Genomic DNA, 15,475 nt, shown 5'->3' with positions numbered 1-15,475 from the left:
CTAGTTTCCAGTATTTGCCTTTAACAAGGTTAGTTTTATTCACCATTTTATTACCTTGATCTTGGAAACATGAAAGCAGAATGAAGAGTATGTGTGTGAAGATGCTGGAAGACAGCATCTCCCTTAGGGAGACCTACAAGTATTCAGGCAATTAATCTTAATAATGATAAGCTCAAGGTGCATGGGGCCCATTATAAGGGGGGCCCTTAACCTAGTTTTAGGGTGTCATGGCAGGTTTTCCAATGGAAGTGATAGCTAAGTGACACCAGAAGTCTGAGTAGTAGTGAGTTATCTAAAAAGTGAGAGTGATGATGGGACACAGCTCTGTTCTCAGTGACAACATCTTATTGCAAAAGCTTGGAGCTGTAAGACCATAGGCACATATGCAGTGCGATGAGCCGTAGTGACAGGGAGCGAGAGAGAGAAAATTGGGTTCCAAATGTGTATGGTCTTGAATGCTGTGCAATTGATTTTGGAAGCTACTCTTGTGGTTTGGGGAGCCTCTGAATAGTTTCATGCAGAAGAGTTAAAATGATGGAATTGTGGAATTGGAAAACTCATTTTGGTTTGCTGTGTGGCAAATGGATTGCAGCAGAGTGAAACTCGAGATTGGTGGACAAATTAGAATCCTCTTTCTTTAGGCAAGAAATGACAGGGCCCTGAAGTAAAGTGTTGGGATACAGCGAAGTAGATGATGTTGAGAAAGATGGTGAAAATTGAATTTATAGGATTATGTGATCTGTTTAGTGTCAGCTGTGAAGCAGGGTGAAGAATGAGCCATGATCACATTGCCACATTTGGTTGTAATACCTATCAGCACACCAGTTTTGGGGGAAATTCCTTTAATGTCTCTGAGTTCTTATTGTCCATTAAGAGTGATAGCCATTTGCACCACAGAGCAGAGTATGGTAATGTATTTGAATGAGTTTTGTAAATTATGCAGTATAGGTTTAAAGCAGTAATTGTTTTTAATCACCTAATTAGGCAGATTTCAAAAACTGTACTCTTGCTTTAGCAGGAGACAAATGAGAAAAAAGCTAGTGTGAAGGAAATCATTAAAAAAAAACCCAAAAACAAAAAAGAAAAAGTTGGAATCAAGCTGTGGCCTGGCAATTAGAAAGTCCCGTATTAAATATCAGTATATTTTCCCCTGCTAAACCAGGAATAATTGATTTTCCTGACAATGCCTCAAATGCTTTATATTTTTGAAAAAAAAATTTCAATTATGTTTACTATGCTGTTTTTACAATTATAGAAAAGTATACTAAAGTTTAGAAAGATTTGAAAGTATATTAAAACAAAAAGTCTTCTACTTTAATGGGAAAACCCAATCAGCTGGAAGTAATTCCTGATCCCAGATTGTTGAAAAGTTTTGCTTTACTTTATAAATAAATGCAGAATGGTTTGAAGACGACTTTTTGTGTACACATATAGCCTTACTTATAGTGTCTTGAAGCAATGATCCTTTTTTTTTTTTGCAAAAATACCAGTCACTGATTTCATTCTAGAGAACTAGTTGAGGAAAGTAAACTCCTAAGTAGTTTCCATGTGAGTGGGTAGCAGGATTCTCATCTAGACAGTAGAGAGACAAGGGTTAGTACATAGGCTGTAGCTAGTGAGAAAGGAGAAGTGTAGTCTGAATTACGGATGGTGGAGTCAGTATTTGACACTAACATCACTGTAAAAATATATTGGGTGTTTAGCCTCTGGGGAGAATGATTTGAATTTGTTGTAGTTTTCCCTGCCATTTCCCGCCCTTCTTCCCTGCTCACCAGCAATCATGAGTTCACAGATCATCTGATCCAGTGCATGATAAGAGATGAAGTGTGCATTTTTTGTAGTATTGTACTACCAGTATGAGTTCTTTGTTACACAGGTTTAGAGGATGAGTAATGACACAAGATATGACAACTATGGCCAAGAAGAGAAGGAATAAAACTTGGTAGTTTGGGGTGGTGGGCTGCCCATTTTATCACAGGCTGCTAACCTTAATTGAATGCCTGTTGTGGGCTAGGTGTTGTTCTAGTGTGTTTCGGCCTGAACTAATTTCACCTCAATAACCTTATGAGACAGATACTGTTATTATGTCCTCTTTACAGATGAGGTAGCTTAATCACCTTCACAGAGCCAGTATTGGAGCCCAAACCTTTCAGCTCTAGCACCTGCACTTTTAACCACCTTGCAGGTAGATGTTCTAGAGCATTAACAAATAAATCAGGCTTGCAGAAAAGGCACCCAATTTTTGTTAGCTCTTTTTACATTTTTTTGGCATACTTAGTTGGTTTTTTGCAGCATCATCTGCCCCTCCCATCATAATCATGTAAAACAGAATTTTTTTTTTTTTTTTACTGTTATTCTTGGGTTGGATGATGGAATTTAATTAATATTTGTTGTGCTGTAATAGAGGAATAATAGAAATGGATACTGGTTCCCTTGGCTTTTTCCATTTCTTGAACTGCTATTTTGGAAGTATATATTTAATACTTTCTTGTAACCCTTTCCTCATCAGTGCTTCCAAGAGTTAAATAACTTCAGAAGGTGAGTGTGACTTCCCTCAGGTCAGGCTGGGATTACAGAAGAATGGGCCACAGGGATTTTTGTCGCTTAAAAGAGTGGAATAAAATGATATCGTTGGACTGTTCTTTTTTCCTACGGCCTGATTCGAAATCATCAGGAATATTATCTGAGCATTTTTTGCTAATGTATTTTTTTTTTCTTTTTTGTCTTTTTCCGTGTCCGGCAACGGATCGCAACCCTCAGTGTCGTGCCCGTACCGGACCGGGACCGGCAACGGGATCGCAACCCTCGGTGTTGCTCCCGCGCCTCGCTCAGCCAGTGAGCGGGAACTGGTCTGTATGTGGGATCCGAACCCTCGGCGGGAGCGCCACCACGCTCCCAAGCGGCGCACTGTAGCAGTGCGCCACCGGGCCGGCCCTGCTAATGTATTTTTAATTTGCTTTTGTACTTTTCTTTATTTACTCAGTTTTATTACTTTTGATATGAAAGTAAAAATATTCTAAACACCTCAGTTGAAAATTGTATAAGGGAATGAGTAGCATCAAATTTGTTTTATTCCTTCTGCTAAAATTTTTGTATTTGACTTTTCTTCCATTTGGGGGGATTATTGTCCCACCTGTTTTCTTTTAATAAATTATAAAGTATTATTTTATTGAACAATACTTTAACAGAATCAGGCTAGCCAGTTAGCTCACTCGGATAGAGCATGGCGTTGATAACACCATGGTCGAGAGTTTGGATCCTTATACCAGCCAGCTGCCAAAGGGGGGAAAAAAACTTTAACAGAATCTACTGTTTTAAGACCTTTAGTATTTCCATATATTGTATGATATGTCATATAATTAATAGATGTGAAAGCTGTCTTTAGAATGTTCTAAAGCTAAGAGCACTAAGTAAAATTAGCTGTGTGTTTTCTTCAAATATTGCCAAGTTGGATTTGTGAAGAGGTAATAAATGTTTTGCTTAAAAGAGATTTGTTTTATATAAATAAAGAACAAAGTGTATTTGGTAAAATAAAGTTTAATGTTTATTTTACATTTTTATTAAATAAAGTTTAATATCTATAAATTGAAGTGAACTTTTTTTCCTATTTCTTTTTTTTTTTTTTCTTTTTGGTAGCTGTCTGGTATGGGGATTCGAATCTGTTGCTTTTTAATATAAATTTGTGGCCTTTCAATTTGAAAAATTTTCCATGTAAAGTTTGATTTTTTTTACCTTAATGAAATACTTTACTTAACAATTATGAATAGGGTAGCACTGTATTTTTTGAGAGTAGGTTTTATGAAACCTAAGTTTCAAACTTTTGAATTTTGCGTGATGTGATGTAAGAAAGTGCTAGACTGAGAATTCAAAGACATGGGTGAATGTTGGGCTTGGTTCTACCCATTGTCAACAATATTTTGTTGAGTGTACTTTGTTTAAACTGAAGCAGAACCAAAGCTTGTCTGGTTCTGAGTCCCTTTTCTGAACCATGTGATACTTCCTTGCTGTCTGTCACTTAGGTGAATTTGAACAGGCCACCACATCTCTTTGGATATAGTTTATTCACTTATAAAATTGGTGCTCTGAGATGAGTAGTTCTGTTGACATTTGTGATTGTCTTATCATAACAGACTTATTTTGCTGATGGATAATTGTTTATTCATTGAACAAATAATGCGTTGATTATTGTCATTTTGCTAAGCTCTGCATTCAGTAGACAGCAAGACAGAGCTAGTCATTGTGGAGTGTAAGTGTGATGTGGGTTGTCATAATGGCAGGTGTAATGTGACCACACAGCAATGGCACTTAACCTCGTGTGGGAGGACTGGAAAGGCTTCCTAAAGAAAGTGGCTTTTAGATGAAACCTGAAATATGCCACTCTTGAGTCTTAGAGAAAATAGTGATTTTTTTCTTACCTTGACTACTGCTTCTCAGCTGTACTCCTCAGATCCTTTTTGTCTCTCAAAGTATTCATTCATTTGTTCATTCATTCATTCACCTGCTGATTGAATAACTACTATGTGCCAGACACTGTTCTAGGCATTTGAAATAATATCACTGAAACAAGTAGACAGAGATTTCTGCCCTTATGGGCCTTATGTTTTAGTGGAGTAGGGAGATGCAGAGAATAGACAATGCACATGATATATAAGTAAATGATAAGCCAAAATTCTTCAAAATGCAACCAGAGCGAGGCCCTTCTTTTCCTTGCCCATAGGCTGAAGTTCAGTCTCTTTAATGTGGCTTGTGAGGCTCTGCTTAACTGTAGCCTCGCTCTTCAGGCTCCAGCCATGCTGACTGTAAATAAAACTGGTTTGGTGAAAGGAGGTGAAAGAGAAGAGAGTTCCTGGTTGAGCCTGGCTGAACTAGGTGGGACGTGCAAGCGCTGGGGAGAGTGCCTGGTGTTTGTGGTGAAGGGAAAAGTACGAGGTGGACAGGGCCTGGGGCTGAGGCTGGTGGCTTAGGCAAGCAGGATCAACTACTGAAACTAAGTTTAGGAGTTTGAACTCAGTCTGAGGCAATAGAAAGTCATGAAAAGTTTATGTGGGTTTTGGGAATACTAGTTTATTTTGATAACATTTAATGCCTCAGAAATCGTTAATAAGATAATTTGAAAAATACCTTCAAGCATGGCTGGTTTAATTTTTAAACTATGAAAGTATGAAATATGAAATTAGGAGTTTTATGTTAAAAAAAAAGTTCAATGTATACCTAAGATTATACAACCTTAAGTAAAAGTTCCCCTTTTCTCCCTACTCTCAATCCTACTTTTGAGCAATAACTCAAGCTGAGTTTTTGTAGCTGTCCATACATAAATTTTCATGCGCATTCAAACGTGTATTTCTGTCTTAATGTAGATAAGGTCAGGCTATATGTATGTGCTACAAGTTAGTGTTTTCCTCACCATGTATAGTATATCCTGTATACCTTTGGAGTGTAAGAGTTATCCTCTTAAAAACTAATTCTGATTCATCATCCGCCAGCACACAACCGAAGTATTTGGTACTCTACACCGTATCCCATACGACCCAGCCAGAACAGGGCCATGCCTTTTACTTTTACTCATCTTGGCTTTTTCTGCCACTTTTTAAGTGTGTTTCAGCTTTAGCCTCATGGATCCTCTTTCAGTTTCTAGAGCATATTAAGTACGTTCCTAATCTAGGGTTTTGTACATGTTATTCCTTCTGTCTAGAATCCTTTTCCCCTAATCTTTCCAGGGTGGCTGGCTGATTTTATCCTTCGGTTTTAAATTTTATTTTAGAAGGGCTGTTTCTGAGCAGTCTATCTAAAACAGGTTCTTCCTCTCATTCTCTGCCTTAGTATTCTCCATTTCCATGTAGCATTTATTTCAATTTGCAATTGATTTGTTTGCTCTGTTTTCTGTTTATTAGGGTGTAATAGCTCCATAAGGGCAGAAACTGTATCATGAAGTGTTGCTGGGCAAATATTTATTGAATTCATGTATAAATGGATGAATAAGAACATACATACTAACCTCATTCTTTTTAAATGCTATGTAATATTCCATTTCATGGATTTGTGGTACCAGTACCTTATTGAAGGCCTATTAAATAGTTTTTCAGATATTTTTTCTTATCAAAACACCACCAACAAATTGAAAACAATATATTTCTTTATATGTCTCTCCGTGTGCATGCATGTGAGTATCTGTATAGGATAACTTCCTAAGAGCAAAATTGCTGGGTTAAAAGATATATATCCCTAAACTTTTGATTGGTAGATATGACAATTTCTTTTTTAAAAGATTGCACCATTTCCTACACCAATAGCGTGAGGAGTGCTTGTTGGCCTTTAAGTCACCACTTGGCCATTATCACACTTTAATTTGCTAGAGGAAAAGTGATATCTTGTTTTAATTTGCATTTCTGTAATTATGATTAAGGATATATTATCCTTTTGGATTTCTTTTTTTTTGTCTTTTTGTCTTTTTTCGTGACCGGCAACGGGATCACAACCCTCGGTGTTGCCCCCGCTCCTCGCTCAGCCAGTGAGCGGCTGGTCTGCATGTGGGATCCAAACCCTTGGCGGGAGCGCCGCCACTCTTCCCAAGCGGCGCCCTGCAGCAGTGCGCCACCGGGCCGGCCCTTTTGGATTTCTTTTTATGTGAACTTCTTTTTATATCCTTTGTGCATTTTTCTTGATGATCGTTGGTCTTTTTCCAGTTGAATTAAAGTTTTATTAAAAATTTTTTTCTACCTCTAGCCTTTTAGGGAGGTTTTACAGTGTGATATGTCACTTAGGGCCATTGAATTTGGACCTATGTGGGGCTTTTTATCCCTTCAGTAGTAATTTTATATAGCCCAATAGTTAAATTAAATGTGCTGAAAGACCATACTAGTATATTATTGAAACAGATATTAAAGTTTTTAATGTCTTATGAATAATATGTCTTCAATAAAGTTTTTGTGGATGAATGAGTGACAAGTGAAAAGTTAATATTTGAGGCAATTTGATTTTACTTGAAAGTTCACTTAACAGAATTTGATTTTCATAGTAAGAAAGCTTAAGTGTACTGATTATTTAAAAGGTAAGATTGTTTTGTGGCCGTATATAAAAGTGTTGGATTTGTGGCTGTTAAAGAATTTTTAGAAGTTTTGCTGTGTGTAAATATCTCTTTATAGGTACACACAAGACATCTATAATGTGTATATGTGAATAAGTAGCAAAATATGACTAAATGAATTCTGTGAATTATCTTTTAAGACTCTCCTGTTTTCTTAAGGTAACAAATTTTTTTAGATAGCACTTTATTTTCTCTCAGAATATCTTTTGTAAATATACTATTACATGTTTGAAAGAAAAGAAATGTTAAAAGTTTCTTTCTAGGCTTATTATAATCCAGTCTTCATCAGCCATCACTCTTCCTGTATTTTGTTCCAGAGGCACTAATTGTTCGCATTTGGCAGGTTTAACACTTCCTGACAGAGAGGCTATTAAGGGGAAGTATTCTCCAATAACTGTCACTGGCTGGAACAAAGAACCTTCCAACTCAATGTGTGGAAACCACTAACATTCTTAAATGACCCTTTCCATGGATTTTTATCCCTTTAAGCTAAAATTTGGAGAATGTAGGGTCAGCGAAAACAGCAAGGTGTAATAAAGCAGTAAACCTTGATTTTGGGGGGTATAGGATGGGAGGTATAGATTTATCTCTGACTTGAAAACAATTGTTATTTGGAAAATCTCATTAGCAGATGTGACTGCTTGGAGTAAAAAAAAAAGACTTAAAACTGATGTCGCTTTCAGGACTGCTTTGAACTTAACAAGCACCTATTTGTGGAGCAGACTGGCTAATGAAAGGAAATTAAATTTTTCTGACAACTTCCCCTGCCAACGTCCTTATTCAGAGAATGTTATTAGGTACTGAAGACTTTTAAGGAAGATTTTTTTTTTTATTAGACATAAATGAACTAGTTATAAACATCCCTCCACCCCTCTCTTTTTGGGGAGGATTCTGACATGTTTGCTCTACATTTTAAATGTATCAGCTTAAAAGCTTAAGAAATACTGGGCTTCCCCTCAATATTTTAAACTTGTTTTCTAAAAATTTAGGCGTAATTATCAGCCAGTGGATTCAGAACACTATTGTCAGTTTCGTAAGATAGTTTAGTTTGTGACACTGAATTATGAAAAGGAATTAAATTTAGAAAGAAGCTTGGTATTTGGGGAAATGTATCAGGAATGTCCTGTTGGGTGTGTTAAGTGAGAGTTAATGATCAACAAAATGACTTAGATTCAAGGGAAGTTTTTGTCTTTTTAGCTACTTAGAGGTACAAGTGGCATTTGGTTGATATTCAGCAGTAACTAATCCTTGTATTGACAAACTCCTACCCTATATTGTTTAGGAAGCTGTTTTCTTTCCTTGGCTTTTTGGAGTTTTCCCCTCTACTACTTGGTTCAATGATTTTAAAGTTTTAATTTCTGTAACAAGATACAACTGAAAAGAGAAAATATGTACCTGAAAAAAGAAATAAAAATTAAAACTGAAAAGTTAATGGAGATTACCAAAGGGATTTTTTTGAACAGTTGGTAATTCCTGTAGATACTGGAGATTTACTTTTTTTATTTCTCAAAAATTGATCCAGCTTCTCCCAAATAATAGAGAATCAACTCCCCCTGCTGACAGAATCTAGGAAAATATGACACATAACTATCAGAGAGACAGAAACAAGCTGGCTGCAGACAAGCTTTAATGATCTGATTTATGATTCAGTATTGATGTAAACATCTAGATTCTGCCATTAAATTCCGGCAACTGCACCAAATCATTGGCAATTCTGGTAGTGCTTCCTGCCAGCTCAGTTCGAACTGCTTTGAGTTTCTTAATATAATAACGATGAGGTAGGATTTACATTCCACTTATGGTATTAATTTTACATTTCTCTGAATGAAAAGGGTTAGAAGGTTGTAAAAATGAACATTAAATGAATCAGAGGAGACAGTAGTGCAATATATGACTGCCCTAAAGACATTGTGCAATGCCTTATGGGATTAATGTTGAGTCTCATTTCCTGCTTTTACAGGATGCAGATGAAGCTGTCAGAATTGCAAGGGAAATTGGTAAGTTCTTAAATTAACTTTGGTAGGGTTTCTGTGTCTTTCAACAGATATGGTTGAGTAAACATGTAATAAGTAATTACTATAGAGCAAATAATATTTTAACAGTTTTAGCTTTCTGAGTACTTGTCATTCTGGACAAGTCGAGATCACCATATTCTATTATTAAAGTGGACTTTATCAGCCGAATTACCATATTCTGTTATTAAAGTGGACTTTAAAGAGTAATTTGACCTTAACTCTAGCTCTTTTGTAAAGTGAAATCACTGGCTAATTAAAAGAAGGAATTGTCTTAAGAATTCTTAAGATTGGATATAATGTAAATGTATATGTATGTAATTGAACATGGTTTGTTAGAGATAAGCAAATATAAAAGGTATATTTGCCAAGATATTTCAAGTTTTTGCCTTTTCCTAAGATGTTAAATATCAACTTAATAATCTTGCAAGGGAAGAGAAATAGAATGTGGGAAAATAGAACTGAATCTCCTAAACTGGAGTAAAGGGTAAACTGTAGGATATTTTAATGGCTGTTTTGCTGGACTGTTTTAGGTATAATTGTATTGGGCATTGCTTCCCAACTTTTTAATTTCAAAAATATTCCTGGTGCTCATGAGAAATATTGCATTTTCAGTATCTGCTAATTGAGAAAATGTGTAAGGGCATACTGTTATGGTTTAGCAATGCTATTAAGTAACTTTACAGTTTTATTAATCAAATGCATATTTGTATACATTTGACAGAAATTTGTAGGTAAGTAAGAGAAATTAGGCGATGCTTGGTAGTCACAGCATCTTCTTCGCATTTCTGCACTCCTATTGGAAAGTATTTGATTTGGTGAAGTTTACATAGTTGTGATAGGAAGAAATAACTTATTGGTCTGAAAGTGAGAACTTGCATGACTGAGTATATTCTCTGCAAATGAGACAAGCTAGTTAGCAGTCCCCGCACCCTGCACTGCCCCTCTTTTTTGGCTTTGACTCAGGAAGCTTAGCAGCTCTTTGGTGATCTGAAAAAGCTATCTGACTTGTTGCATCCCTGTTTCTAGCTGGGTCTAGCTAAATTATTTGGGTTTTGTTCATTATTAAGTGTATTTTGCTGTTTGTTTTACAAAAATTGCTCTTATTGATATAGGTTTTGGATTCAAGACCAGAGTGTACAAAATTTTATCTGACTACATTTCTTTATTAATTGTTTCTTCAGAATCATCAGTATTTTCAAAAAGCATTTCAGTACTTAACTTCACAGGAAGGTTTGCTAGATTGCTGAATAAATTGGACTACACGGAACTGATTCTGTGGTTTCTTTATTGAGAAGGTCGAAAGTTTCTACCTGTGGTTTGAAATCACTGACATTCCTTATTGCCTAAGAGGCATGTAACATACATACTGGCTTTTTAGGAGACTTTCCTAAAATAGTTTAGTTTTATTCTATCATATACTTTTAAATTTATAAGGTCCTTTTCCTAGTTTTAGTTTAGATATTATTATTATCTACCTAATAGGACATAAAAGTGCTATTATCATAATAGTATCTGTGTAAAGAAGAAAATATTCAGAGGAATTCAAGGAAATAAAAAGGGATTAAAGACAATCTATAATTACATTTCTGTGCCACATTTGAATTATGAATTTTCAACTCAGTATTTCCTTTGTATGAGTGGCAGGCTGCATATCACTTTGCTTGCTTTCATGTCTTTATTTCCACCTTTTTTTATAACCTGTGATCTTTAAGATAACTAGTTAATCATGATGGGCCTCTGACCAGTTCTTATCACTTTGCTTTCCTTCCTCAATATTTTAATGCTGTTCTTTACCTTTTTAGTTTTTTTTTCTGCTGAGTTTACCTAATTCAATCTAAGTTTTTTTTTTCTTTATACTTGGGCATGTCCTTTATGGTTCCTTTCTCTTTCCCATCTTTCTTCGAATTCTTCCCCAATTACTCCTCATTTGTGAAATAAATGATCGTAATCATGGCTATTAAGTATAAGAGTGCTAGTGTTTTGCCTATACTGAAAGAAAGGGAAGCCATAAAATTTGAGGTGAAATAAAACATAATAAAGAACCAGGGTCATCAACTTTTATAAAGCTTTTGGAATTTCCTTGCATCCCCCTTCTGAATCACCACAGAAACCTCCCATAAAGCCTTTTCCTTCAAGTGCTAGCTTCTAAAATAAATCAAATTACGTATTATTAAAGTCGCTTGGTTTTCTGTGTTGTTTGATGATTCATCAGCTTTTTCTACTAAATTTATTGAGATATATCACATTTTAACTACATTATAATTTCAATGGGCCTTTGTGAGTTCATCGAAAAAGTGAACTGAACATCGATTCTGTGGGATAATATGCTCTCAGTTTTAAGCAACCGAAGTATAATAAACCTTCAAACCTATCCATTTGTAAGTTGCTGATTGTCCATGTGTCATACCTATTCAGAGATTCCTCTCTTTTACTTCTTTCTGTGTTACATGGTGAAAATGAAGTTGATTCTGTTTTATGTGGTTCCCCCTCATAATCACTCATGTCTTTACTTCTCTTCTGGAAACAATACTATGCTGCCAAAGTAGGAAACTGTGTTGAGTTAGGTGCCTTTTACATAATAGTAGCTTCCGTTTATAGAGCACTTTTCTAATGCTAATTCTCAGGTTTAATTATTTTTACTTACATTAAAGAAAACTAAGGGCTAGAAATGGCAAGTAAGTTGCTCAGGGAAGGTCACAGAGCTATTGAGTGGTGGACCCTCATTTAAATTTAGGTTTATTTGGCTCTAAGGACCACAGATTTTTCATTATGCTTTGGCTAAACTAATGGGAGTAGAAGATGAAAGGTAAAATTTGAGCCACCACTTTGTGTGAAATACTGTAAGGCACTTAAGCATGTTATATGTGGAATTAAAGAAGCAGACAGCCTCTTATCATTGACAGGTGAGAGACAATTAAGACTTAATATGTTACTTCTATGTGTTTATTTTTTTGGACTACTTTGTCTCTCATTCTCACTCCTAACTTTTTCCTTTGACCTCTCTAAGTTTAGAGATACAGGACTATTGATCTCCAGTTTATCTTTAACCTCAGTGGTAGACAGCAGTAATCAGTGAACCTGATTTCCATTTAAGTTTGATCTTTTTACTGGACCAAAGGTCTTTAATTCAATCAAATCAATATTGATTCTTAAAAGAAAAAAAATTGTAAATGTAAAACCTGTCTTTTAATGACTTCCAACTTATTCTGATTTTTCCCCCTTTGCTTGTCTTCTCAAAATTACAAATCATACACAATTAAAAAAACATTTTTTCGATCCTCAAGTCCTCCATATTACAAACCTGCTTTGCCCAGATTTTTATATCTAAGTGAAATGTTAACCCATTCACTCATGCCAAAGCCCTGGATGCCTCTTTTGCTCATCATCCAATTGTAAATCTATCAACAGATACTGTCAGTTCTTCATTAAAAATGTTTCCCATTTTCTCTACTCACTATCTTCATTACCACCACTCTCCTCCAAATTACCATAGTCTTTTGCAGAGACTATGACAATAGTTTCTCTACTTCTTTTCTTAAATACTTCAAAGCCATTCTTCATATAGCTGATAGAGTACCATTTGAAAACTCTAAAGAATAAGGACACACCTCATTTCATCCCACCCCATCCCTGCTTTAAACCCGCTAATGACTTTCCATTGCGCTTAGATAAAACCACAGTTCTTTACCCTAAACTACAAAGTCCGTGTGATGTGGCACTTGACTTTCTCTCAAATCTCATTTTACACTGCTCCCTTCCTTACCTCCTGTACTTTAATTGCATTGGTTTACTTGAACACACCAAATTTCAGGGTGTTGGGATAAGATATGGGGGGTGAGCAGAGACAGAGGGGACCTGGAAGACTCTTGCTGATGTCTTCACATGGATAACTCCTTGTAGTCCTTCGTGTCCTGGCTTAAATATCATACCCTCAAGAGAAGATGCCCTAATGTTGCCACCCAGTCCTTGTGGTCTTATAACTGTATTCTAAATTTCTGCATAGTTCTCTGACTTACAGATATTTTTCTTGTTAGTAACTTTTCCCCCAATATTTTATTTTGAAAAATTTCAGACACACAACATTCTGAAATAATTTTGAAATGTATACCTGTATACCCAACACCGGGATTCCACTATTAATCTTTTGCTAGATTTGCATTATCCCTTATCTGTCCATATGTTAATCCATCTTATTTTTGCTGTGTTTTGATGTAAATTGCACATACCAGTACACATCCCTCTAAATACTTCAACATACATGTCTTTAACTAAATTCTGCATTTGTAGAGTTTTATTCTGATGCAAAATTTGCATACAATAATATAAGCAAATCTTTTCTATATTGCTGATTTTGACATATGCATTAATCTGCATAACTCCAAACCCCACCAAGGTATTGAACATACTGCCACCCCAGAGTTCCCTTGTGCACCTTTCCAGTCAGTCTTTACCGCTGTCCCCCTATCCCCCCACCTCCGGAGGCAGCCTGTGCTAAATTTTTATACTAAAGATTAAAGATTGAAAAATTGAGATAAAATTTAAATACTATAAAATTCAGCCTTTCAAGGTATACAATTCAGTGGTTTTAAATATATTCACAAGGTTGTGTAATCATCACTCCTGTCTAATTCCAGACATCTTCATTGCTCCCAAAAGAGACTCTGTAGCCATTAGTATTTACTTCTCATTCACCCTCCACCTAGCTGCTGACAACTACTAATTTACCTTCTTTCTGTCTCTATGGATTTACCTATTCTGGATATTTTATATAAATATGAACTTTTGTGTCTAGCTTCTTTCACTTAATAGTGTTTTATGGTTCATCCATGTTCTACCATGTATCAGTATTTCATTCCTTTTCTATGATTGCATATTCTTTCATGGTCTATACCACATTTTGTTTACCCACTCATCTGTTGATAGACACATGGGTTGTTTCCACCTCTTGGTTATTGTAAATAATGCTGCTATGAACATGTGTGTGCATGTATTTGTTTGAGTATCTGTTTTATAGTAATTCTGTTTTAACTTTTGAGGCATGGCCAAACTCTTTTTCCATGGTAGCTATCCCACTTTACATTTCTACCAGGAGTGTATGAGGGTTTCAATCTCTTCACATTCTTGCTGACACGTGTTATTTTGTTTTGTTTCTTTAAATTATTTCCATCCTAGTGTGTGTGAAGTGATATCTCATTGTGGCAGATATTGGCAGAATGAATAAAAAACCATGCTCCAACTGTATGCTGTTTATAAGAGATTCACTGTAGATTCACAGACACAGTTGAAAGTCAAAGGATAGAAAAAGATATCCCATGCAAATGGTAACCAAAAGAGAGCTGGGGTGACAATACTAATGTAACAAAGTTTGAAACTGTTATGAGACACAGAAGGACACTGTATTGATTAACAATTATAACATATATACACCAAAAAAATAGAGCCCCAAATATATAAAGTAAACATTGACAGAATTGAAGAGAGAAATAGTAAGTTCTATGATAATAGTTGGAGCTTACAATACCACACAATAAGTAATGGGTAGAATATCTAGACAGAAGATCAGTAGGGGATTAGAGGACTTGAAGAACTCTATTAAGCAACTAGACTGTATAGACATATATAGACCATTCTACCTGAACAACAGAAGAGTAAATATTTTTCTCAAGTAACTATTAAAAGAAAGAGTGAAAGAGTGATGCTTGAGTTATAAAGAATTGTTAAAGGAGAAAATAATATCAAACTGGAATAATATCTCATAAAGTGTTTTCCTTGCCCTATAATGCTCCCAAGGCTTAGTTTGATATGGAACTAATCCCCTACCCCTTTAAGTGATTTATCTTGATGGATTGCTTTTCTCTTAAAATACTGTGGGATTCTCTGCAATAAATAAATTCTATTTATCTTTGCAAATGATTGTTTTGGTTACTATTTTATAGTAAAATTGACCATAGGTTACTTTTCTTTATATTTTTAGTACTTAAGACAATGTAGCCTGGCCAGTTAGCTCAGTTGGTTAGAGTGTGGTGTTACAGCACCAAGGTCAAGGGTTCAGATCCCTGTACTAGCTAGCTGCAAAAAACAAACAAACAAACAAACAAACAAACAAACAAACAAACAAATAAAGATTGAGACAATGCATATCACAGAGTATATATTGAGCAAATAGTTATGGAGTGAATAAATCCAAATAGAAATTTATATATAAAGATAGTCATGAATTAAGTAATCACACATTTTAAGCTTCCTTTATGGGCCATGATTTGAGTGAGTATAATCTCCTTACTTTTTCCCATTTATTTATTTATTTATTTATTTATTTATCTATCTATTTATTTAATTTTATTTATTTATTTATTTTTTTAAATTTTATTTTGTC

At 35.3% G+C, this 15,475-nt stretch overlaps 1 protein-coding gene across 1 annotated transcript in view; it reads left to right on the top strand.

The window, feature by feature from the left end:
- LOC103602621 (propionyl-CoA carboxylase alpha chain, mitochondrial) overlaps positions 1-15,475 on the top strand; it is a gene marked incomplete at its 3' end in the record, with an annotated part of 175,253 nt that overhangs the window by 62,433 nt on the left and 97,345 nt on the right. Inside the window, exon 5 of the mRNA XM_008587041.1 lies at positions 9,045-9,081. Coding sequence (XP_008585263.1) covers positions 9,045-9,081 — 37 coding nt within the window. The remainder of the gene's footprint in view (positions 1-9,044; positions 9,082-15,475) is intronic.

The sequence above is a fragment of the Galeopterus variegatus genome, unplaced genomic scaffold (genome assembly GCF_000696425.1).
Source record: "Galeopterus variegatus unplaced genomic scaffold, G_variegatus-3.0.2 Scaffold4226, whole genome shotgun sequence".
NCBI lineage: Eukaryota > Metazoa > Chordata > Mammalia > Dermoptera > Cynocephalidae > Galeopterus > Galeopterus variegatus.
The sequence above is the reverse complement of the archived record's forward strand: the minus strand, read 5'-3'. Positions and strand labels throughout refer to the sequence as shown.